General features: G+C 37.0%; 1 protein-coding gene across 2 annotated transcripts in view; it reads left to right on the forward strand.

Annotated features, from left to right (window-relative positions):
* twin (CCR4-NOT transcription complex subunit 6-like twin) overlaps window positions 1-25,909 on the forward strand; it is a 117,761-nt gene that overhangs the window by 86,499 nt on the left and 5,353 nt on the right. For both annotated transcript variants that reach the window (XM_089250102.1, XM_089250101.1), the window contains 5 exons: window positions 14,564-14,629; window positions 16,948-17,105; window positions 20,538-20,692; window positions 20,918-21,069; window positions 21,652-21,882. In XM_089250102.1, the coding sequence (XP_089106228.1) occupies window positions 14,564-14,629; window positions 16,948-17,105; window positions 20,538-20,692; window positions 20,918-21,069; window positions 21,652-21,882 (762 nt within the window). The remainder of the gene's footprint in view (window positions 1-14,563; window positions 14,630-16,947; window positions 17,106-20,537; window positions 20,693-20,917; window positions 21,070-21,651; window positions 21,883-25,909) is intronic.

The raw sequence follows: 25,909 nt of genomic DNA on the forward strand, positions 1-25,909 counted from the left end.
TGCAGATCAGTATACGCAGGTAGGAGGCAATTTTCTTCCATCGGACATCTAAAAGCCGCCATATCACAGGCTTGGATGTATCTTGTGACACTCTCAGGGTGGTATTCACCGACATGGTTTAAACCGGTAGTTACAATTTTTGAATAAGAGATCAACATAGATTGGTTAAAACCCTGAATTCAACCAATCCGTGTCGATCTCTTATCCAAAAATTGTAACTACGGGTTTAAACCATGTCGGTGAATACGGCCCTCAATGATGTGGGGTTGTATTCTTCCCCAAATCGCATTTTTGCTTTGATTAGATGGTTGCACAAAATATTGATTTTAGTATTTATATGTAATTTGTTTGAATTTTATTTTATTTTTCCTCAAAAATCAGATGTCTTATAATTTTGTCTATACTATATTTTTTGTTTTTCCATAAATAATGCGAGATCTTTTTTTAAATTCCCAATATTTGGCATAAAGTTATTTTGCAACCATCACAAAACAGCTCGGAATTTTTGGTATTTTTTACTTAGCAGCTTCTTGTGATTTCACTAAAATTTAAAAGTGCCTTGTCTCGCACTGTATATATGCTATGTGAAGCGTCGAGGCCAAATACATGTTCTTGCTCGAAAAGGATCAAATTAGCTACTCCAATTTAGCTTATTTTTTTTATTTAGATAGAACATTTTTACTTGCACCTCCTGATCCTGTTGCTATCTGAATGAGGGGAAGTGTCGGGAGAAAAACTTATTAATGGATAAACTTCTGTGTTCTTAACCACCCCCCCCCCCCCCCCCCACGAAACTACTTGCATATCGGTATCTGAATGTATTTCATAATCTGACTTTTTTCTTTTCTTTTCTCTTCGTGTATGCCGATTGCGCACACCCGAAATCGTTTCTTTGGTCGTTCTCTTAACCAGCCAGACACATTTCCTGCATCAGACTCGTCCGCTTATTAACTTAGGATAGAGGAGTAACAGCCGGGGGGGGGGGGGGGGAGAGAGAGAGACTAAGTACACCAAAGAAAAATGAATACTTGCAGCGCAGAGGTCGGCCATTGGCCATGATACAGTCAATGCAGTGTACTTATGCATGTATGAAGAATTCTCTTTTTTTTCCCCCGTCATCTGTAACACGTATTGGCAGGTAAATTGGCATTCCCCCCTCCCAAAATATTGCTCAAACGTGACAGGTGCCCCATACCCTCCATTACAAACTGCTCGGTCAGTCGCCATTTACAGCAGTTACGTCTTCAAAATACTCGTGTGCATCGATCATTTCTTTGCTGTGAAATTTTGCATAATCAGAGGTAATCAAAAGACAATAATAATCTTTCGCGATATCTCCTCTTCCCCCTCCCCAAACCTCCTTTCAGGCAGACTTGCTTATATGCAGATATTTCTCCGTCTTTTTATTGCACGAACTAATGTAATCGCGTTCAGGAAGCAACTGAGTTGCATATGCAAATTTTACGAAGAAATAACAATAGAATCGACAGAGAATTCAGTCGATGAACTTCCCTCGAAGTATGGCATTTTCAAAGTGGATAAAAATGGAATTCTTCGTTTCTGTTGTAACTGTCTTATCACAAAACCGGTATGATGTCAACTGCTTGTCTAAAATTTCGTTTTCGCCACAAGAACATTCCATAAGAACGCACTTGTCTGATCGTGGTCCATCTTTGGAAATCGTGTTATAAAATAGAAATCGCAAAGTCTTTTGATGTTTATCCTCATCACACCTGAGCCAAAACTGATTTTTTAAAAAATTATTAATTTGTGTCAAAATGCTCTTTAAAAAGAAAAAGATAATTAATTGATTAATTTGGATCGATATATTTACTAAAACCATTTGAGTTTTATACCTCAAGTCTTAACTTGAAAAAAGAATCATTATAGAAACCACTTAAAACCGTTAAAAATGAGGAGCGAAGAGGCTACGCATTGTTCTCAGTGACCAGGAAAGTCAGCGAAATAAAAAATACTTGGTAAAAGTATGGTACTTGGTAAAGAGTGCAAATATTTGACAAGTCAGGGGAAAAAACAAACTTGGAAAACATTTGGAAGGTTAAGATTTTGAATTATATTTCTTCAAAACGAATCTTCGTAATATCTTCCTTGTCTTTAGCTCCTGAATGAATCTTCGTTCAGGAGTTATGATTAGGGAAATGATCACGCAGATATTGCTGAAACTCACTGACGGAAAAATCGTCGCTGAGAAAATTCACAGACAACAGTTTGTCACCAGTGAGTGAGTGGCCGAGGGATTGAGCATGTCAATGAATGTGTAAGCGAGTGGGTTGGTGAATGGGCAACGAGCCCTCAGCTGACTGAAAATATTCTGCATTAAAAATTCCCGTAGTGTTTTTTGTACGGAAGAGTTCTTTTTTCATAATTTCTTAATCCAAGATTGTTCTGCAACAGCACTGATTGTTCTGAGAGGGGCGTCACAGTTTTCGGCAAATTCTGCTTTGGGGCGCACGTGACTGACTCACCAGCTCACATGTTCACTCACCTGCTTATTCATCCACTCAATTACTTAGTCACTAACTCCCTCATTCGCTCACTAATTAACTCCTTGACTCCCTCATTCGCTCACTAATTAACTCCTTGACTCCCTCATTCGCTCACTAATTAACTCCTTGACTCCCTCATTCGCTCACTAATTAACTCCTTGACTCCCTCATTCGCTCACTAATTAACTCCTTGACTCCCTCATTCGCTCACTAATTAACTCCTTGAATCGCTGGTTCACTCACCTGCTCATCCACTCACTGTGTCACTTTGTCGATCAATTGCTTATTGGCACCGAATTTTCCGCGTTCGGATTTCGCTGGGAACTCCGTATTGTAAGATTACTTTTGTTTCCACTAGCAGATGGATTGTAATGTAGTCTTTACCATATCTTCAATATGCAATTATACTTCCGGGAAGCAGCTTTTGGCGTTCAGGCACAAAAAAGTAATGTAAAAACATAAAATCGCAAACTGCAGAAAGTTGCTTTTCGTAAGTTTGAAATGGTTCGTTTCAAAAGAAATGAAGGATTTTCTTGATAAAATTGTCTTATCACTTATACTATACTTGTGGCAGACTTTCGGGGTTTCTATTACAGGTGCTACATTCTCGATATGTTTTGAGCGATTCTGAATTTTTTCAGGAAGCCAAATGTAACTTGCAATTTCAAAAAATTCTAGATTCACATCTCGTTCAAACCCCTTGTGCATTGTCTGCTGGTATGGCGTAATTTTTAGATTTCGCTCGTGCGGATAAACGTTCTTGGCGTATGTCTTGCCTAGCGAATATGTTTGTTTCTTTCAGTGTTTAAATAATAACGTGTTAGTACCCACAACTACCATTCGCGAACAAAGCTCGCTCTCGTATTGACCCTTTCGTCCGAATGAACTCGGCTACGCCCTTCGCTTTTTACCGTATAGATACCGTTTTACAATAGTAGTCCCATCAGGAGCAAGTAGCTCACGAAAGCTGAGGAAACTTTTTTTTGTGGAATATGAAGGTGAAACAAACAAATGTCGGAAAAGAGAAAGAAGACCTGTATTGGAGGTTTCCCCCATCCGAGATCGCTTTGTCCGATAAATAAGGAAAAGAATGGAAATCGGCCTTTTGGCCGATTCCATGAGAAGCTGCCCTTGTTATGCATCCCGTGAAGGAGATGCAACCAACACAAAAGCTCGCACTGGCGTAAGGAGATTCGCTCAGTTGCGTTATTCTTACTGAAGGTGGAATGCATCGCCGTCGTCCATCTAAATTTATTATGTATATATACGCATACAGATCTGTAGCCCGAGGCCACAGTCTGTCCGTTCGTTCTGCATGCATCAAAGGACACCATAGTCGTGAGTGTGCATTTCTTCGTGCACATACTTGTATAATAGCAATCTGAAAATCATCTCGAATTCTCCCACTCTTTACACATATGCATCATACGAGTATGTTTATGCTTCCCGTTTAACTTTCGCGTAAGAAACAGTGAGGGAAAAGAATTACCAAAAGAATTCTTATAATGTTTTGATAGACAGCTATGCAGAATTCAGCAGGCTTTCCGATCGGGGATCCCTTTCCACCTGTTCTCGGAAGTTTTTTACGATTTCCCCGTTTCGAAAATTTTTGTCAGGAGGTTGAAATTTCCTCCGAGTCCGATAGTGCACAATGGAAATTAGCGTATGCACTGCTCGCGATTTTCAGAAGTCAAAAGTGTACAGATTTCTCTAATGATGCTTTTTTGTATGAAATGAAATTCAGATTGGTTAAACGTAGAGAAAACGGTCATGTCTCTCTGGCAATAAGTATTTGAACAACGCTACTTGTTTTCGTGAGATAAAAGAAGATAAGACTTTTTACATTAGAGTGAGAACGAAATTGCTCGATCTTTGGAGAAGACAATAATGATAAGGCATTCCTGAAGGGGAGGAAAGAAAAAAAGAGTTCGTGTTGAATCACAGTACAGATCTGACACTGAATCCGAATCTGAACTTGATCGAGCAATTAATCCTCAATGCCTTTTAAGCTTTCATTTAAAAGTACATTTTATAAATAAATAAATAAAAATTAAATATATAATTTCCATATTCAAGTAATTCATTGGGTTTGCTTCGATGGTATGTTTAATTTCTTAACTGAAATATTTATATCGAGTTGGGAACGTTTATACAATGTGTTTGAGTATATAAAAACTTTATGCATACACCATGTTGGTTCGATAAAGTTTGTATCTACCACATTATTTGTATTTTGAGAAAATTACAAACGTGACAGAAACGTAGCTGAAATAACCACGTTTACTGCCCCGGAAAAAAGATGCTCTGATCATGAAATTCTAACTAATTGACCGAGTTCTGACCGCAGTTCAATTCCGCGTAGACCTTATGGAGAAAATCAATGGCTCTTCTGCAAGATTGCAGTCAGGCAAGTGGTTGTCCCATAATGTTTCTACCGTAAAAAAACAATTACTCAATATTCATGGCTATCTGGAGGATGGGTTTATGGGTATCCAGCCTGAGAATCCGGCAATCGACCTTATTATTTCTTTCTTAATACTATAAATTTATTAAAAAATTAATGGGACGGGGGGTCACCTGATAACTTTTTCCATGAGCCAGCTTCAAGGTAGGGGTGCTGTGCTTTGTATCGTTATTAATAACCTACGAAAATAAACCCTTTAAGCGGCATTTACGAGATATCTCGCCTCCTTAAAACCCTCATATCTAACAAGCCCAGGTAGTTCGTAAAGATTTCTGAGAGGAACACTTTTTTTCTGCACCCCTTAGTTTGCACCTGTTGAAAATCGTGAAAAAAAGTCCACTTCCTTCAAAAAATGCCATATCTTCTCTAATGAAGGTTAGTGATTTCTATTGTGCAGCTTAGAAAGTTAAAGGAGAAAGGTAATTTTGGGAGTTGTTGAGAATTGGAAACTCTGGAATTCTTAACCTCGTGATTAGGCATTACCTAGAGGGTTCCGGTGGGGGAGAGTAATATTATTAATGTGATCGAGTAAAAAAATCGTAAAAATGTCGTAAAAATTTGCATCTTGCCCGAGGATGGCAACTATTTTGTGTCAATTTTACCAATACATGTTCAGTTTTTCTTCTTCAAGATCGGTACCACATTGGTTTGTTTTTTCACATTTTGTTCGTTCGACGTATTTGTTTCCTTGAAATACTTTTGTGTTTGCAGGTAGTTTTTCACTTTCAGCCCCAAAATATTTTTTTGTCTATTTGCATCCACGATCGTTGAACTGTCGAACTGATGAAATCGAGACATTTAAGGCCGCTCGCATTTCCATCTGCGTATTTGGGAATTTTGAACCCTTCGAACTTGAAGGATTGACGACACTTCACGCAATGTCACATGTAACGGCTACTGTCTTTCTTCCTCGCTGTGGTTGAAATAGGGCAAGGGCAGTATCTGTTTTTTTTTTCCGTAACTGAAAGGGTTGAATGACTTGGAAATATTAGTTAATCGTTTCTTCACATTCGTCATTTCTCCTTCTGGTCAAGAAAAAAAATTGAGATCCACCCTTTTTTCCCTTATCGGTATATTTACCAGACAAACACCGATGAAATTTAAATGATGTTGTTTCGCAACTTTGCCTTCTATCATAGTTTAATCACCTTTTTCCGGAGCCGGACGCAACAATATTTTCAACGAAAACTAGAGCCGACCTCTCTCTCTCTCAATCCTTCAAGGATTTTTTATTTTTCCGGTGAATGTATGACACAATCAAAAGTTGAATGCACTTGCCATGCGCCTACTAGAAATTTCATTGTATATATTTTTTTTCTTTTACCCTTGTAAAAGTGTACATTTGTTACAGAAACCTGAAAAGAGTCCCTTCTATCGAGCCATCATATTTCTCATTGTGTCTCCGTTATTTCATCTTTGCATCAGATAAGCACATTGAAGGAAAGGAGGAAATTTTCTATTTTTTCAGTGAGCTAAAGATACTACTAAACCAAACATGCACCTCGTCCATATTCCTCTGTGGAACTTCTAACGAATTGGTACATGTTGGAATGTGTATGTGTAGTGTACCTTTCCGTGAAGTTTGTTTCTGTGTAATGTTTGTTATATGTGTAGTGCTGCCACCTGCCATCAGTTTTTCTAACTATGCATGAAGTGTAATGATTGAATAGTATACCGTTGTAGGCGGAGATAGACTTGGAAGTCGGGGGGGGGGGGGGGGTCATTATTGCTGGGTTCATGATGATTTCAATTAATATATACATACATTAGATCAGTCGACTTCACCTTTGACGCTGGGGGGGGGGGGGGGGGGCAATGTCCCCCTCCCCGTATTCCGCTTATGGTTGTGGGCCTCTCTGTTGCTCTCTGCGGCGAGACTTTTTAACTAGGAGATCGGCTTACATTTGTGCCTCAAAGTTGGGGAACACACAGAAAACCAACTTCAGCCGACAACCACTGTGGCGACGGTGGGTTTCAAACACGCGTCCGTCACTATGACCACTGGACCACCACAGCGGCAGCTAAACATACAGCGGAACATGTAATTTGTGATAGACAAACACCTACTTGTGGACATTGTCACTCTCCGTTATCCATGCAAAGGTTTTTAACAGCTGGCTAATACGAAGATATATTTTGGAAAGAGAAAATTCAACTGCCCCTGCGGGGAATCGAACCCACGTCCTTTCACTTTTCAAGTGAACGCACTAGACTACAGGAGCAACGAATATATCAATGTTTACTTGAAGCTCGGGTGCACTGAATGCGACCGTAGATGGCAGACGTCCATATGCAAATTAACCGTGTATGATCTTCCCTCCCCCATCCCCATCTTCAGTAGATCCTCAACACTTTGAACACAAACAACCATAAGCATACGCATAATTTTCTCGGAGGGGGGAGGAGCTTGTGTACGCCAGTGCTAACGAGGCAAAAATGCACAGGATTAGCATAAATAAATGACACGTATTTAGAATTCAAATTTTCAAAACTATTACACATAATATAATCAGTGACGTAAGACTGGATCACACTGGTTAGACACAAGACAAGACAGCTTTAGTTAAGCCGGGATTATATATATATATGCACTATAAATGTTTTGTAAAAGTTCATTTATAAAACTTCAAAATACAACCAATGAGGGCATCGGTTGAATTTGCTCGAATGTAACTGATAACATTATTGGTTGAATTTTTCAAGTTTTATGAATGAACTTTTATGAAACTTTTATAGTGTAATACCAGCCTATAAAAGTTTGATAATTCTTTTATTAAACTTAAAAAATCTAACCAATAAGCACATCTGTTGCATTCGAGCGAACTTAGCTGATCCGCTTATTGGTTACATTTTTCAAGTTCTATGAAAGTTTTAGAAAAGCTATTTTATAAAACATTTTAGCGAATGTAACTGATGCTCTTATTGGTTGTTTTTTTTTTAAAGTTTTGTAAAAGGTATTTTGTCTAACTTTTATAGTGTAATCCCGGCCTTAGACGAGCTTAGTCATTTTTTCACATTGTATGACGCAACGTTTCAATTTGTCTTACTAACCGGTGCGCGTTGCATTATACAAATCAACGTGAACAACAACGACTAAGCTTGTCTGAAGCTGTCTTGTCTAGTCGTGTCTAACCGCTCAGCCTTAAAATAAAGAAAAATAAAGTTTTTTCCCCAGTTACAAATGTTCGATGTGAGAACCTTTCGTAACACGACAGACATCTAACCTGTAACAAAATTCATTTCGCACATTTACACAGTCAACGGTTCAAAATACAGAATTGATGCGTTTTTTAAGTTCATTGAGTGTTTTCGGCAATTGTTTATAAACCATCATTGCCGAAAACACTCAATGAATTTAATCCTTTAAGCGATTTTTAAAATTTTCCTGATCCGCATTATAACTGCCACAGTGGAAATCACAAAACCTTCTAGAAATTGACACTTATTTTCAAGAATATTTTTTTTCGCCGATCTCGGGAGCTGATAAATGCGTTCCACCAACACAAAGTAATGATAACGAAAGTTTTTCATCTTTCTTGTTTTTTCTGTCATTATTTATATTATTTTAACCTCGAGCTCTTCTCCCCTTCTGTTATCAGACTTTGAACAGAAGCTGACTCCTCTCACTGGCAGTTAATTGACAGGACGGGGGGGGGGTGGATTACAACGGCACGTGGGCTCGAGTTTAACGTTTTGAGGGAGTTTTAAGAACCCGAGATATCAGGATTGCCGATGTAAGGGTTTAAAGAATGAACATCGAACTTTTGTAACCGCAAAAAACTTTGTTTTTCTTTATTTTTATGTGTCACTGATTATATTATGTGTTTGAAAATAATAATTTTTAAAAATTCATTTATGCTAATCCTGTATTTGTCGTTAGATCGAAAATTTGCTACGTATTGACGCAAATGTCGTCCAGGAACTTATTTCGCAAAATGGAATCGAAGACAGATAGCAGTGCCAGTAGAACACAAAACACGCGCTTGATTATGAGAACATAAATACTTACGTTAGTACCACACATTAGGCACGGAACACTGAACCGAGACGACAAGCGACGCGAATGGAATCGACATGAATTGCTTAAAAACATAAAACCGGCATTGAACTCATGTTTTTAACCAATTCAGTTTCGCTCACGTCGCTTCAGTGTTGCACTGTGCCTTAGGCGTATTGCACACTAAAGTAATACCAATCCGTGTCGGTTCAGTGTGAACACGGCCTCATATATACACGCAACACGTTCCGGCATTCACCGAATCGTTAGAAATTCCTCAGAAAAATGTTTACCAGGTGCTTGTACTGTTGAATGGTCGTAGAAAGACTAGTTATAAAGCAGTTTCTCTTGAAAAAAATTGAAATTTAGATTTTCTGCGATGATCAATATTTTGAAAGGGTTTTTTTTTTTAATTCCTTAGAATTGTCTTTCGATGTCTCTCCCCTAACTCCGTGCAACTTTTATAACGCGCATGAACCGTTTATTTTTAAGAGTGAAAGGATGATTCCATATCAATTTCACTAATTCCAAGATTGGAATTGAAAGGGTTTCTTTGAATGAAGGGGCGATGAAAGGTCAGGAATTCTTCAGTTCCCCGTGTCATCCTCAATGTTATTGGTTGATGCGCCACCCAGTCACTGGGCATTATTTTTCCTTTTCTCTGCAGGTGCGTGAGTCAATTATTGATGCGAGTAATGTATTTCCCCTTGAAAAAAAACACTGAAATATAGACTCTTGACTTGCCCTCCCCCTTACTTCTCAACATTTACTTCCTTTCAACAAGAAAAAAAACCTCGCCTTTCCCCTCCCCACCCCTCTTGACACTCGTGTGACCATGGCCCGACGTCTCAGTTACCTACCTTCCTTCTCATTGCGCCAGAAGAGTGAATGACTTTGGAGTGTTTCATGTTGGGGTATTGGACATTCAAGAACCCTCTCCACCCTATTTAAAATAACATTAATATTTATGACGGTGGTCGTGCATACGTTTCTCTAACATTCGTATATGCCTGAGGGTGGGCATGCGGATATGGGGGGGATGGGGGCGGCAAACTGTGTTACTGAATAACTTTTCGTATACCTCGCATAAAACATCTATTTTCTTCAATTCCGTGGAATGTCGTGGGTGTAATGTGTTGAAATAATTCCCATGAAGGTGATTTTACATCCTCACGTTCTCGAATGTTTTCATGTATCGAACCATGACACACAGTCAGAAGCGTACCCGGCGGAGGGGGGGGGGTGCTGAGCCCCCCCCCCTTCCTCTTCAAGCCGACCAAAAATTAGAAGAAAAGGTAATTTTTTAGTGGAATATCGAAAGAAAATAGCCTGTATATGCTATATGAACCAATTTTTGTTAACTTAAATGCTTTTTGAAGGGTCGTAACTCAAAATTTATCGGGAAGAAAATTTGTGTGGTCCTCTGCAAAGATCGATCCTGCGCACGGCCCCTGCACACAGTACCACAGACGTTAAACTTTTGCTATCCTATGTCAAGTCCACCTCGACATAGGACCACATCAGGAAACAACGGTGCTTCCTTGTTAAGTCCCGTTATGATAACTCATCGAAGAGAAATTTTATATTAGATATACACAATTTTTTAAGCAATGTTTGTTTACTCTTATTTGAAGTTGATGTGTAAAAATTAATCCGCCCCCTCTTTTGTTTCATTTTATCTTTTTTTTAACAAGTATGGTTATGATGTCTTGAATTATGATGTATTTTTTTGTGTAAATCATGGTGTTTCCAATCTCTGTAACGGGCCAATGACCTATATGCAAATAAATATATTATTAACTTTCTAATTGCGTTTTTGAAGACGGTGTCCGTATAATAAGTTAATTTTTATATTTTAATAACTATACAACCCCTTGCAAAATAAATTATGTTTATGAGTTTTACTCGTTATTTGGATACTTTTTCTTATTGAAGATATGCCTCTAGGATGTAAAATGTGGCAAGGAGAAATTATGGAATCATCCTGTATATAAACATACAGGTTGCATAGCAGACGGGGTATAGCATTTCACTGACAAACCGTTGATCCTAGAGGCGTACTTTCAATTAGAAAGGGTTTCCAAATAGTGTGTAGTGTAGTAAAATAAAATTGATAACTTTTTATACAGTTCCCGTGCTCCCCAAAACCAAATTATAAAGTTGTTGCGCCTGTTTCTCCTTCACTGAGATATTCAAGTTCTAAAAACGGAAGAAATTTGGAAGAAAACAGCTCTAAATGTGAGTAAAACGGTTTTTCCACATTTAGAACTGTTTTTTTTTTTCAACTTTTCTCCGTTTTTCGAATTCGAATATCTCCGTGAATATTGCACTTAGAAACATAGAAATATTTTTTTTTTTGGCATCAGGAGAGACAGGACAACAACTTTTTAATTAGGTTTTCAGGCACACGGAGACTGTATAGAAAGTTAATTTTTTTTCATTTTAGTAACTATACAACCCCTTGCAACATGAATGACATACTTGAGTACTTCGCTTTTTATGGAAACTTTTTCTAATTGGGGGTATACTTCTAGGATCAACGGTTCGCCAGTAAAATGCCATACCCCCCCCCCCCCCCGTTTGCTATGCACCCTGTTTGTTTCTCTGTGATTAAATATTCAATGCAATAACTAAAGCTCAAATATTTCAGTTGGGGAGAACGACGATCACACAACAAATTTAAAAACAATTTCATTTCCTGACACACTTCTGGGAGAGAGATGGCGATAGGACAACGGCACTAACATATAGCCACTGGCGAGTCCCTTGGAAGATCATATTCCTGTATTCAGTGGAGTGTTATTTTGTGTTTCCCAGGTATATAAGTATAGTAAAAAGTAACATTCACCTGGGAAAAAAAAGAAGAAAAAGCTGCACCATAAAATTATTGCACCAACCTCTCGGTTAGAGACGGGGATGATAATCGGATGTAAACATATCTAATCATCCCTCATATGCATAAAATAACATGGTGCGACACAAATGATAAAAACGGAAAGCTCAACTAGCGTTTCCCGTGTGTCGAAATACTTTTAAAAAAATCAGCGTTTTCGATTACTATGTTATTCACGAATATTGTCGGATCCAATGTTTTCATGAGGCAAAGGTTCGAAAAATTTTCTATTTTTAGGTTCATGTTCCCTTTTGGCCCGTTAGTTGTCCGAGTCTTTTTATTCGCCGTGCTTTTTTTTCTCTCTCTCCACACTTTGTACGGTCTGATAAGCAACAGTGTCAGTTTATAGTCTGGTGTAGAGTATCAGTGGAGATATTCTGCTTCTCTCTTGTTCGTTTGCTTTGCGTGCACTACCTTGATTTCACCTGTGGTTGAATTGAATTTCTATTGAACACGGGAAGGGTTCTTTACCTCCATTTGCATACATCTTTACTGTTGCACTGTTTTGCGTGGGGTGGAGCTTAGTACGGGGGGGGTCTTTGAACTTTTTTTTTTAAAAATTGCCGTAGTTATTTTTAGCAAACTATTATTTTTTTTTTTAATGTTTCCTTCCAGATGTTTTCTTTGCTGATTGGGTAATTTATTTTTTATTGCGAACAGATGGAATCGCTGTTAAAAGACGTGTATAAAAACATAAGAATCTCTTTGAAACAAAATAATATTTACCACGCATTCTCTTTTAACTATATTTAGCATTCTGTGTTTTCAATAAGCACACGAAGTTTTCAGAATGCACTGAAGTTTATTTCTTTCTCCGAACTTGAACCGCCATTTTGTATGATTTTTTTTTGTATTCGTTGTTATGTGGGGGGGGGGGGGTGCATCGAAATGCTTTAAATAATCTGTTTGTTTTAACAGATATCTCAAAACACTTGTTCTTTTCCCTTCTGTAAATAAACAGAAAGCACTCGTTCGAAATTGTTTTGCGAACTTATTGTATGACGAACAACATAATCCTCTATTATTATTTGCTTCTTTCTCCTTTCCCACGCCCATTCTTCTGACCTGGGCCTATATTAATACAGACCTACTGTTAGCTGGTTGAAGCAGGGCCGTTGCAACATCTTCTAAAGCAGAAGGGTTTCTGCTCTAGAAGGTGTTCGCCGGTGCCAGAAATTTCTCTGGAAGGGGAACTGGTATTTCCGGGGGAGGAAACCACTTACGTAATGTATAATTATCTTTAGTCTGTGGAGAGAAATAAAGTTCCCTTCACGATGTTGTTCCATATTATTCAACATATATGCTCAATCTATGGCCCGCGGGCAAAATGTGGCCTGTGACAAATAGCCAAACCACTCAAGTGGTCCACGATAGATTATCAAATCACTCAAGTGGTTCGCGGCACATATCCAAATCATTTTTGTAATCTGATTGCGTTTATAATTATTTATATTAATTATTAACATAAGTGATTTGGAAATGTATTCGAGGTCGTTAAAGCACCGGCGGTGCGCTTCGAGATCATTTGAGCGACTCGCAACGCACTTACAGATCATTTAAGCAGCCCGCGACTCATTTACACTTCACTTAAGCGGACGACCGTGACATTTTTATGTATCAGTTTCACACTCAAGTGGCCAGTGGCACATTCTCAGATAACTCAAGTGGCCCTCGACGCGTTTCAAAACCAATGAAGTTTCCCGCACTCTCCAAAAGGTTGAACATCTTTGTTATACAGTATCGGTCACTTCCTTCGGGTCCGTCACGGGGGAGTCGCTACCGGTACGACCTCGGGTCGAAGTGTACATCTGACCCTGCAACCTGAGTTGAATATTTTTTCTTAATTTAGAGTGATTAAATTTTATTCGGTAGAAACCCATGGTGGGTAAAATGTAACTGACGATACCTATGCAGTCGTGATGCCTGAACAGACCAACGTTTCTCAACCTATGGTCCGCAAACAGATCAAAAAATTGAATTCTAATTAATAAAAAAAATTCAGTTAAATGCTACTGATATTATATTCACACATAGGTCCGTGCTGAAGGGACTGCCTGCCGAAATCAGCAGGCTTCGTGCTGCGCTACGTTTTTCCTTATTGACGATAATTTCAAGTACCGTTTTGTCTTTTAAATCTTACCACCATATAAACGTGTATACCATTTCCCATTCGAATGGGTATATTAGAACAGGGCTTGACATATCCCGGACGCCAAAATCGACATCACTAAAAAAAAATTGATATTTGGCTCATAAAACTTTGCGTGTGATTGCTAGCTCAGGCAAGAGAAATACTCTCGGCTCCTAAAATATTCGGTTGGCTAGGGCCGCAACTGGGGGGGGGGGGGCGGATCTCGTGCACCGGGTGCTAGACCCGAGGGGGCGCAACTTTCATTTTGAAACCTCTCTTTCAACATTACAAGGGGGGGGGCGTCAAAATGCGCGCTTGCCTCAGGTGATCAAGCATCTAGTTGCGACCCTGCATTTGGCTCCTAATATTTTTTCTTGATTTGTCAAACCCTGCATTAGAACAGGCACCTTGAGTGTCCAACTACTGTAAATTTAGTTATAATTGGTGCTTAATTACATTTCATGACGTAATGCCAAATGTGGAAAAAATCTTAGAATTCGAAATTATCTACCGAATATAATAAATGTTTTATTATATTCGAATATAATAAATTGTTTTATCTCTTTCACAGTTACATCCACACATCCCCCGCAAAGACCATGGGTTCAGTTGACTGAGCCATCCATGTCATCATCATGTAAGTAATATTTTGACCTTCTCATCCAGTGTAGTATCTAGAAGATAGTTTCCCCAAACTTTATGTTCCATCTCCTCTTCCTTCAAATTTTTTTTGTTCTCATAGCCCACCCCTAAACTCAAGCCAATCCGTAAGATCCTATACTGAACCCATAACTTCTTCTGGCCCCCCCTGGTCCATTCCATCGCCCGCTTAACCTATCACTAAACGCTGATCAGTCAGTCTAAAGTTTGATTCTTTTAACTCCATGTATTTGGTGCATCAAATTCACTAGACATTTAAAAAATTTCTTAAAACAGGCTGATTTACATTGGCAATATAATGTTAAGGAGCAAAACCCAAATGATTTGAGAAATTAAAATTGTGTTGTGGTAGTGTTTGCCCCCAGAGCCCTTGGTTAGATCGCCCAGCTAGGATTTCATCATTGAATTGAAGGATCGCAATGTACAGTAGACTCTCGACTATCCAGCCTAGTTGTGATAAAAATGAGAAATAATTTACTTTGCCAAGGTTTTCCAGGTGTAATCAATTCGTGCAATCATTTATCAATAAATAGTGAAATAAGTTTTTATAATTTTTGTAAGAATTAAGTCTACGTAAATGCAGTGAAACTTGTTTAACGATATTCTATGGACCAAGAAAAAATATCATTGCCGATATCGAGGGATTATCGTTATACAGAAAGGCAACATTATCTTCACATACCATCAAATTCATGCTTCTGTTGGCATCTTTTCTAAATCAGCATAGTTAGTACCACCAAAAAATGTACTTTTGAGTACTGTATTTATTCGCTGCAAAAAATTTTAAATGATTAGTTGTTAAACAAAATTTCGTTAAATGTACTTCCCCTGCAAAGAGGTTCTTTGCAATACACTTTGGTGTATCACGCAAAAAATAGTGATAATGCAAACTCTTCATCAACACTTTCGGTGATCTGATGGTGGGTGCCAAATACAGATATTGTTAGATGTCCTCGGAAGAACTTGAATATGACGAGTTTAAAAATATAGCAAAGGATATTTGGAGCGAAACATTAAAAATTATCATTGCGGTTTAAAAATCTCCTCAAAAGATATCATTCTAGACAGGGTTAGAGTAGCAAAGGTTATTTTGCATCGGCGGCTATGGGCGATTCCAAACAAGATTTGAAAAAATATTGTAGAGGAGTGTATTGGTATATCAAGCAGCTTGGTGTAGTGAAGTTTCACTGTATTTTGTTTATTTTAAAGTGAGTAAGCAGGGCCATAAATGGGGGGGGGGGGGCAACTGCCCCGGGCGGCAAAATTTAGGGGAATGGCAATTTTAGGTGGGAACAAAGAACACTTACGGAATTATCAAATTTTTTACTTGTTGGGGCGGCAAAAATCCTAGTTACGGCCTTGGTGTAAGTATTTATACTGTTTAGTGTACATGATTTTGTTTTGTGCAATTAAGTTAGGTATTAAGACATTTATATTGAAATATGTACAATATTTTCAAAACATGGATTTCCTTTACCTGAGTTAAATTTTTAAAACGTACAGTACATAACAAACATTTATGAGGTACTGGCTTGTACTTAGAGGTCAATATTGGGAAGGTTGAGAAATGAAGTGGTGTAAGTCACATTGTAAATTTTTTTCAAGACAAAGAAATTTGCATTTGATATTACTAGCAATTATCGTGTCAGGAAAATTATATTGTTGCCATCTGTAGGCTATTTCATCAGCTTCAACTTGCACCACTTCATTTCTAAGTGAGTATTAAAATTCCTAGTTATTTTATATATTTTATGTGACTAAGTATACATCAACCAAATCTGGACTTACACCACTTCATTTCTCAACCCCCCCCCCCCCACAGTTATGAATAAGAGTGGATTTTTGAAATAAAAAAGGTGTTTTTTAATTCCTGCGTTTTTTGTTATCCGCCTTGCCTTTCCTCCACATTAGGCCAGATAGTCCAGAGTCTACTGTACATGTATATCTGCGGTTTTTTACCAGCCACAAATGCTAATTTTCATATTTAGGAGTAATGTTTCTTCCTACCTCCTGGCTGCAAAAGAGAGCACTGTACATGGGAAAGTAAAACAAAAAACACCCTCATTTTTTTTATTTTGAACAGATGGAATACGAGTTTCTGATGCTTTCTAATTTTTTTTTTCTTCAATAAATTTGTCTGAATTGAGTGATGTATGTAACCAATCACTTTAGAATCAAAAGAAGAAAATTTTATCATTAGTTTTCGAAAAAATATCAAAGTATTCTTTAAAAATAGTGCTAATATTTTTTTGATTCCTTTCTTGTGTCTGATGTAGTTCGGAACTTAATTTTTAGGTACATTTACTGTCATGTGCTACAATATTCTCTGTGATAAATACGCAACACGGCAAATTTATGGTTATTGCCCAAATTGGGCGCTTGAATGGAACTACAGGAAAAAGAACATCATGCATGAAATTCGTCACTACAAAGCCGATATCATCTCTCTTCAGGTAATCCTCTCATTTCTCGTGAAAAACTTTAAAATATTGGACAGTCTGTTTTGCTGAAGTTTTATGTAAAATTAAAAACTGCACTTTTAAAACAAATTGTTGAAATCATTGAAAAACTGGAAATATTAAAATATTTCCAGTTTTTCAATGATCACCGTAATAATTAAATTTTAGTGTTTTAAAAGTGCAGTGCATTCTAAAAATTAGAGCCGATCAGTTATAGGATCAAAAATTAGTGAAATAAATACATGTTACTTGTTTGGAACACATATTCTTGTCATTTCTCAATGGGGGGAGGGGTCCGATATTTCTCTTCTCTGCACATTTCATCGTTAGGATTGCCGTAGCTAACCATAATGATTATAATTAGCCATAGCTAAGTATAAAAGTTATAAGTATCAATAATTGTCACACAAAAAATATGGCAATGTAGCAATGACCCCGAATCCATAGGGATTGATTGCCCGCAGGCCAAATGTGGCCCTCAACCTCAAACATAATTTTCTCAAAATGAACTAAGCGGCACATTTTCGGATCAATTAAGTGACCTGTGGCACAGTTACAGAACACTGAAACGGCCCTTGTTGCGGTTCTAAATCACTTAAATACCAATCGCTTCACCATTCTAGATCACTCAGGCAGCCTGCAGCACATTTTAGATAGTTTAAGTGACCTGCGACGCTGTACCAGATGACATAAATGGCCCATGACATGTTTTGAAATCTGTGAAGTGTGGCCCGCACTTTCACAAAGGTTAAGGTTGAGCACCCTCGTGGGTGGAGATACAGGGGCCTCCTCCCCTCAACTTCAGTGTCTTAGCCAACTGATATAATGTGTATGCAAATACGTGGTGCATTGGTAATAGTATGTATGACATTTTTTTTTACTAGCGAACCATTGATCCTAGAGGCATGCTCCCAATTAGAAAAAGAATCCACATAGCGTGTAGTACTCGAATATGTCATTCATGTTGCAAGGGATTGTGTAGATATTAAAATACAGAATTTAACTTTTTATACAGTCCCCGTGTTCCCAAAAACCTAGTTAGAAAGTAGTTGCCCTGTTTCTCCTGATGCCAAAAAAAAAAAAAAATCTGTTTCTGAGTGCAATATTCACTGAGATATTGGAATTTGGAAAATATGGAGGAAAATCAGAAAAATGATAATAAATGTGAATAGAAACATTTTTTTCCATTAGGTTTTGTTTATTTACCCAACTTTTCTTCATTTTTTTTAAATTCAAATATCTCGGCAAATTTTGGCAGTTAGAAATGTAGACTTTTTTTTTCTCAAGAGAGATGGGCAACAACTTTTTAATTTGATGTTTGAGCACAGGGTGTCCATGTAAAAAGTTAATTTTTTTATAACTATAACTTCCCCCCCCCCCCCCGCAACATGAATGACATATATGAGTTCAACACGTTACTTGGATACTTTTTCTTATTGGAAGTATGCCTCCAGAAATCAAAGGTTTACCTGTAAAATATGACACGTACTGTTAGTTATGCACTCTATATAATGGGGAGAATCAAGTATGCCTTCTCTAACGAAAGGCCTGGTTACAGCTCCTACTGACCTATACCATTATTCCACAAAAACTTCTCGGGAAGTAGGCAGTGTTTCAGATGATGAAAGTAATTTAAATTGAGAATAAATGCAATAAATAATTCCAATTCTCATGAAAATTCAAAATATATGATAGAAATAATTTCAGAATTGATGAAAATTCACAGAATCCCGAAATTAATAAAAATTCAGAATAAATAAAATATTTTCAAAATAAGTGAAAGAAATAGTTTCAGAATTGATGAAAACTCAGATTTCTATAATGGATGAAAATTCAGAATTTCTGAAAGAAATTTTTGTTACCGTAAGTGCATTGGAACCGCAAAACATGGAGGCTTGTGCCACTGCCCCTGTCACACACCCATAAGGGCAGCTCTGCCCCATGTAATGGGGAGAATTAAGTGTGCCTTCCCTAATGAAAGGCCCAGTTATAGCCCTTACATATCTATACCATAGGTTCCCACCCGCTGTATGCCTCTAGGGGCGGGACAGCAATATATATGATTGATTGATACCATAGGTTCCCAACTGATACTTCATGAGAAGTTTTCAGGAAGTATGCAGTATCAAAAGATATTAAAGGAAATAATTTTTGTTTTCAGTCAATGAAACAGTGTCATAACGATCAAAAGGGCTGCTCGAATTAAAATGGTAGAGATATCCGGCTTTGGCCTTCTGTTTCTCTCTTAATGAACATTTTTAATGTCCTTCTGAAAATTTACGAAACCGTTACCCAACATTTTTCACTTTCTTACAATAAGTCCATTGATTCCACACAACTTATTGTGAATGTTTGATACATTTCTTTGGACAAAGTGGAACTGTGCGGACTTATTATTTAGGAAGATAATTTAGTTTGCTCATCATAAATCACTGTTACACAAAGAGCCAATGATGATAGATGTGAAAATAGTTGCACGCCCAATGATCCCGTTGGAGTTATTCGACACGCTTAATATCCAATGAAGTTTTGCTACTCTATATTTTTTTATAGATCTGCTTGTATTGTGTTTCCAACATTTAAATGGTGCCGGAGTCAAAGCCGTAGTCTGGAAAGGGGGCTCGGTAGTCTGATTCCCCCCTTCTCTGCTAAATTTATTGTAGTATCAGTTTGGGGTTTCCTGCCCTTGGAGAGTCTAGTTATTCCCCTCAAGGGTGGCTCTTGGGCCATGTGGCTATACAGGGTTCCAAATCTGAGTTGAAAGGGTGGGAAAAAAGCTTTGACAACCGAAACAACATGGGCAGGGACACCAAAAAAAGGTCCCACGTGGGCAGGCCCATAGCCAGAAATTTTCAGGGGGCAAAGTGATAGAACAGTAGCTTTGGCCATCTTTCCCCCTTTTTTCAGTCATTTTCTCACATTTGGGAGGGGACCAGACCCCCAAGTCCTTTCCCCTCGCTATGGCCTTGCACATGGGTAGAGATTTTTTTCTCGAGCTGCCCCTGGTCTGAGTTGATTTGCTTTTCTCCATTTAATATAAATTAAATATATAAAGCATAAAATGTTTCCAAGTAATACAAATTGAAATACATACTGTATTTATTCGAGAGCAAACTAAAACATTATGTATCTTTCTTTTGTTGATGAATTTGCAATTGGTGCATACACATAGAGGTGCTGGTACAAACTAATAGCACTCATCAGTATTCTTCAATTTTGATCAGATAAAATTTTAAAGGTTTTTTCTCTTAAAAATTATTAATGCTGCTTATGAATGAGCTATTGTCATTGAAGATGGATCATCATTTTCATGTACATCAAAGTTTTAGTTTTCTAAGTTTTTGATTCTTTTTAAATTATTTTTATTTCACGACAGGTGACAGAATCCCATAGAGTTATTTATGTTTCTTATTTTCGCTTATTTAGGAAGTTGAAACGGAACAGTTTTATCATTTCTTCTTGCCTGAACTGAAAAAAGACGGGTATGATGGAATTTTCTCACCTAAGTCACGTGCTAAAACAATGTCCGAAAATGAGAGAAAGCATGTTGATGGCTGCGCTATTTTTTTCAAAACAAATAAGTGAGTTTCTGTGTGCTTTGAAATTATTGTTTTAAATACCTTAATCTTTTAAATTTATAAGTTGGAGCTTCACATTTATAAATTCAAGAACTTGGCTGTCGTTCCTTATAATATTACGTTATTTGTTTATTTATAGAGACTATCAGTTATCAACTGTATATGATTGGCCCAAGACTGCAGGCTCTTGTAGAAATTAATGGTGTCTTTTGTTTTTCACCCATGTAGATTTTTCCTAATAAAAGAGTATTTGGTTGAATTCAATCAGTTAGCCATGGCAAATGCAGAAGGTTCAGATGATATGTTAAATAGAGTCATGACGAAAGACAATATTGGTTTGACTGCTCTATTACAAACCCGAATCGGAGCATATGATAATAGTAAGTTTTTAGCATGTGTTTTGTAATGATCATTTTTCTCTACAGTGTATTGTAACTCTGATTCAAAAAATTAGAATTATGCAAAAATTCTTTGTTTTCTTCTCTTCAACAGAGGATCACTGGAAAAATAAACAACATAAGTGAATGAAAAAATAGGAGTTGTTTACAATAAATTGAACTTACCTGTGACATTCATTATGTGTTCAAAATTGCAATAACATTTTTTTTTTAAACCATTTAAGATATTCAAAAAATTAGAATAATCAAAAGAGATGGTTCAAAATGTTACAATAATGGAGGAATTTTTTTTTAAGAAGCATTTATCAACTCACGCAATCGGGGAAAAAACATGGGGTAATTTCTAGGTTTAATGATTTCCACTGTATCCCATACTATGCCCATACGTTTCTCATTAGAGTAAATAAAATTTTGCATAGACAGTTGTGCAAAAAGAAAGATGCTATGCATCACAAAAACACTTTTCATATTTCTTTTTAAGAGTACAGTCTTAATACTGTGATTCAAGGAAAATACCAAAAGGGAAAGCATATCTTTATAACACATTAATAATTTTCATTTCAGGTATAGATCCATCAAAAGCCAATCAGACCATTCTAGTTTGCACTGCTCACATACACTGGGATCCGGAATATTCAGATGTTAAATTAATCCAGACAATGATGCTGATGCATGAATTACAGTTGATTGTTGAAGATACGCTTGAGAAGTGCACCAATCCGAATGTTTCAAAAAATGACTTAAATACCATCCCTATTCTACTTTGTGGTGATTTCAATTCCCTTCCCAATTCAGGTGAGGCTATCTCTGATTTTTTACTGAAATATTTCCAGTGCAATGTAACTTTGACACTATAGAAGAGGCACTATATGCTGCTATGCTACAGTATATGAATCAACAGATAAATTTAATGTTTGTATTTTATTAAATATGATTTACCATATTTCTTGTAAATAACTTGAGTAGGATGACCCTTATTTTTAAACTTCTTAAAAGTTTAGCTCCCATCACATCTTGTTCCAATCAACAAAAAAAGCAATCTTTATAAAATTTTAGTTCAATCTCACACCTTGAAGGTGGAACAAAGTAAGTGATGTTAATTCTGTAAGGGCCATTCAAATATCACATCAGCAGATTTTTAGCCATTTTTACCCCCTCCTTGTCAGCAAAGCTTTAACCCATCTTCCCCTTGCCAACAAAATTTTATCAGTTCTGAACACATATTGCGATCAGAGGCATGAGCACATATATATTGTCCCCCCCCCCCCAGGTAATCAAAAATTTATTTTTTGATGCAAAAAAAAATTTCTGAACATTAAAGTACCTGAAGAAAATACCTATATATATTGTTACAATCAATTTCTGTTCATTTCAATGGTATTTGAAGGCTGATAACTCAATTTATCTTTGAGCAATTCATTGTGACCCATCCCTTAAGCCTTTTATGTGCCCCTACCAAAGGTTGATTCTCTCATACTCCCCTGATTGGGATTGCCCTTCAAAAATATACATAGTGGATCTAACCACTTTCTGATACTGCTGTAGTAAACTTTGCTATGTATGCAGGGGGATTATTTTTCACATGATTATAAACTGAACACACCATATTTTTAGCTTGTGTTTTGAATTTATTAATTACTGGTTTAAGTTAAACATTAATTAAAGGAATGGTATAGATTCTGTTGCTCGTTGATGCAAAGTGCCAAGCATTGAGCTCTCATTTTCTTCATCATGGTTTCTCTAAATTCTACTAGAGATTTTGATCAATCAATGACAAAATGGTTGCTTGAAAATAACCATTTGTGTAATTTGAAGTAATTCTCTTCTACTTAGCTATCACCATTTTTCCGATGATAAATTTTATACTTGTTTACTGGTGAGGTGCGTAATGGCCTGCCCATGTATGTAATCTATCTTTCTCAAGCTCAATAAAGATTTAGGTTCCCCGGAGGCACCCGAATCCCCTGGCACAATATGCTTATATCACTGAGTGTGACAGAGCCTGGGTGTCTCTTGGTTTCTATCACTATTGATGCGATTAATGGAATTGTTGCAAATGTGCCTAGTGTCTTGCTAATCAATGATTACCAATTTTTTTCTGAGTGCAAGGCGGGCTCACACCACACGTGATCAAGTATTTCAAGGAAATAGTAAATAAATGCACCAAACATTATCTTCTTTTTTTTAATATCCCACCTACGCACAAACCAGTCGTAGTCACAGCTTTCATCATGCAAGAAAAATGTTTTCACACGTGGTAATTTCTTTTCTTGTCCCATAAATCACAGCCTGTTTTTTCGTCCACATGATACAAGAGCATAGATGATATAGGGAAGGTGGCGATCTGCCATTCATGTAAAATTATATCATAAGCATAGGTGGCAAGGGTGAAAGTAGTAGGCGATTCCCCCAACACCATGCACATCCATCCCATTCGAAGAGCATGTATCCACTTATGTATGGGGAGTCCAACAAATCACTCAAGGAAAATGCATGTGACGCTCTGAGTGAACATAAAACAGCTAAGCCGACATCTCCTTTCCTATAAGTGAGACGGTGGGGGAAGTGATGTTTAGAGGTCTACTAGAGAAGGAGGTCGATAGAGAACATATCAATTAGAGGTGATGAGATGTTAGTTCAGCTGCCCACAAACTAAAGCATCATTCAGACCCCTCATCATCAAAAGTCAACAAATCTGCAACCCCCCCCCCCCCCCTATTGATTCTGATACTTGAATGGCTTTTCAATATACAATGATTAATTCCATTCAAAGCAGTGAACTTGAGGAAATGATTCTGATGCATCATTTCTTTGATATACGACGTATTTGGATACTTTTTTTAAATATATTTTGTCCATTTCTTTGCAAAAAAAGAGTGAGCAGAGCTAAGTAAAACATTATTCGATTTGATTGAATAATTTTTGCCGGTTGTTATATCGATAAAAAAAATAATAACATGATATAAACATTGATATAAATAGAAATGATAAAATGACTCTTATTAATATAAATAACATCAATATAAGAAAACAAATTTTAATCATACAAATCTTTATAATGGAACGGTTGCATTAATGCATGGTCATTACAAGGAGCAGAATGGAACGGTTGCATTAATGCATGGTCATTACAAGGAGCAGAATGGAACGGTTGCATTAATGTGTGCTTGTTACAAGGCATATCCACTGTATTAAGTAATCATCATTTTATTATGTATAATCGCCAATGGCCTCCATAAGTAATAAGTGTCTTGTAATGTTTACTTTTTTCATACATATCAACATGTGCAAACATGACAACATTACCAATCTAATTCATAATCTGAGATTGTGGTGACATTGTGGTTTATGCATAATGTCTGATAAATTTAATTCATCCATGATTTATCACATTCACCAAAATGAAGTAGGGAATTAGAATGATAACTGGTGAAAGTGATAAATTGGCAATAATATGAACAAAATTGATCAAACTTACCAAAATGATAGAGTGCACCCCAAATAAGTTTAGGCACAATGATAATTTTGTGTTTAAAGTTATTTAATATAAATTGTGAGGCTTTATGCATTTTGTACAGGATTTCTGTGACAAATGACATAACACATAAAAAAAACAAGACAAAAATATTGAATATTTGTTACATTATAACGAAAATAATGAAAATGCATGCCACAAAAGTTTAGGCACAAATTTTAAACACTGTTATGAACTCTTTCTTAGATTGCGCCACTAATAGGAATAACCATCTGGGCCATCTATAAATTCCACTTCTTTTCATCACTAAAGCATATATGTAGCCATTCACCCAAATATGACACGGTCTCGAGTCCAGTCCAATCATGGTGGTCGAGTGGTCATAGTGACGAACTTGCATCACAAGGTCCCATTTTCGAACCCCACTGTCGCCACAGTGGTGGTTGGCTAAAGTTGGTTTTCTGTGGTTCCCAACCTCAAGGTGCGAATGCGAGCCGATCCCCCCTGTAAAAAGTCTCGCCACAGAGAGCAACAGACCTACAAACAGTACAAATGTAATTCAATCATCACACATCACTCACTTCACTTCTGAAATATAGATTGTGGCATTGAAAAATCAAACACAACACTACATACGCACTCATTGTTAGGTACACAGTTACACTTCCAGCACAACTCAATAGGTAGTAAATCGCCCACAGATGGTAATAGACCTGAGTTGTGCTCGGTTTGAAAGAAAAATCATGCTTGCTTATGGTGATGTTTCGAGAAGGGCACACTAATCGTGTTGCTCTTTTATAAATAACCGACTTCGTAATTCATTTGCGAACAGTTTCTCTCAAAATACTCAATTCTGTTCTGTATTTCATTTCACTAGCAGAGTGTTTTTATTACAGAGCTAGTCTTCATATTTTTTTTGTCATCGTGTTAACTGGTCACTTGGGGTCTTCCAAGTCTAAATTTTAGTTTATAATGTTCATCATGTGCTAACACTCTATAGATGGCTCATTTAAATCTATTTAATTCAATAGAAATTTGAGAAACTGGGACCTCAATACCCATATCCACAATACGTCCTAGTTCAAGGAGCGAGGGGATTTTGGCAAGGTGTTTGACTTACAAAAGCATTTAAGGTTCATGTAGGAACAATGAAAAAGACCCCTTTGTGATGTAAATCTATGTGGCATATTGAAATTTGCATAAATTTGATTCTGTGCCTATACTTTTTAAGGCACATAAAATTCAATTTTCTAATTTTTTTTTTCTGTGTAGTTTTAATTTTTATGAAACCTTTACCTCATATATTTTAGAATACATTATTTCTGATCTTGGATAAAATTATTAACA

Source organism: Pholcus phalangioides, unplaced genomic scaffold (assembly GCF_987345545.1).
Source record: "Pholcus phalangioides strain wild (caught in Gottingen) unplaced genomic scaffold, Ppha-v1.0 ptg000022l_1, whole genome shotgun sequence".
NCBI classification, from domain to species: domain Eukaryota; kingdom Metazoa; phylum Arthropoda; class Arachnida; order Araneae; family Pholcidae; genus Pholcus; species Pholcus phalangioides.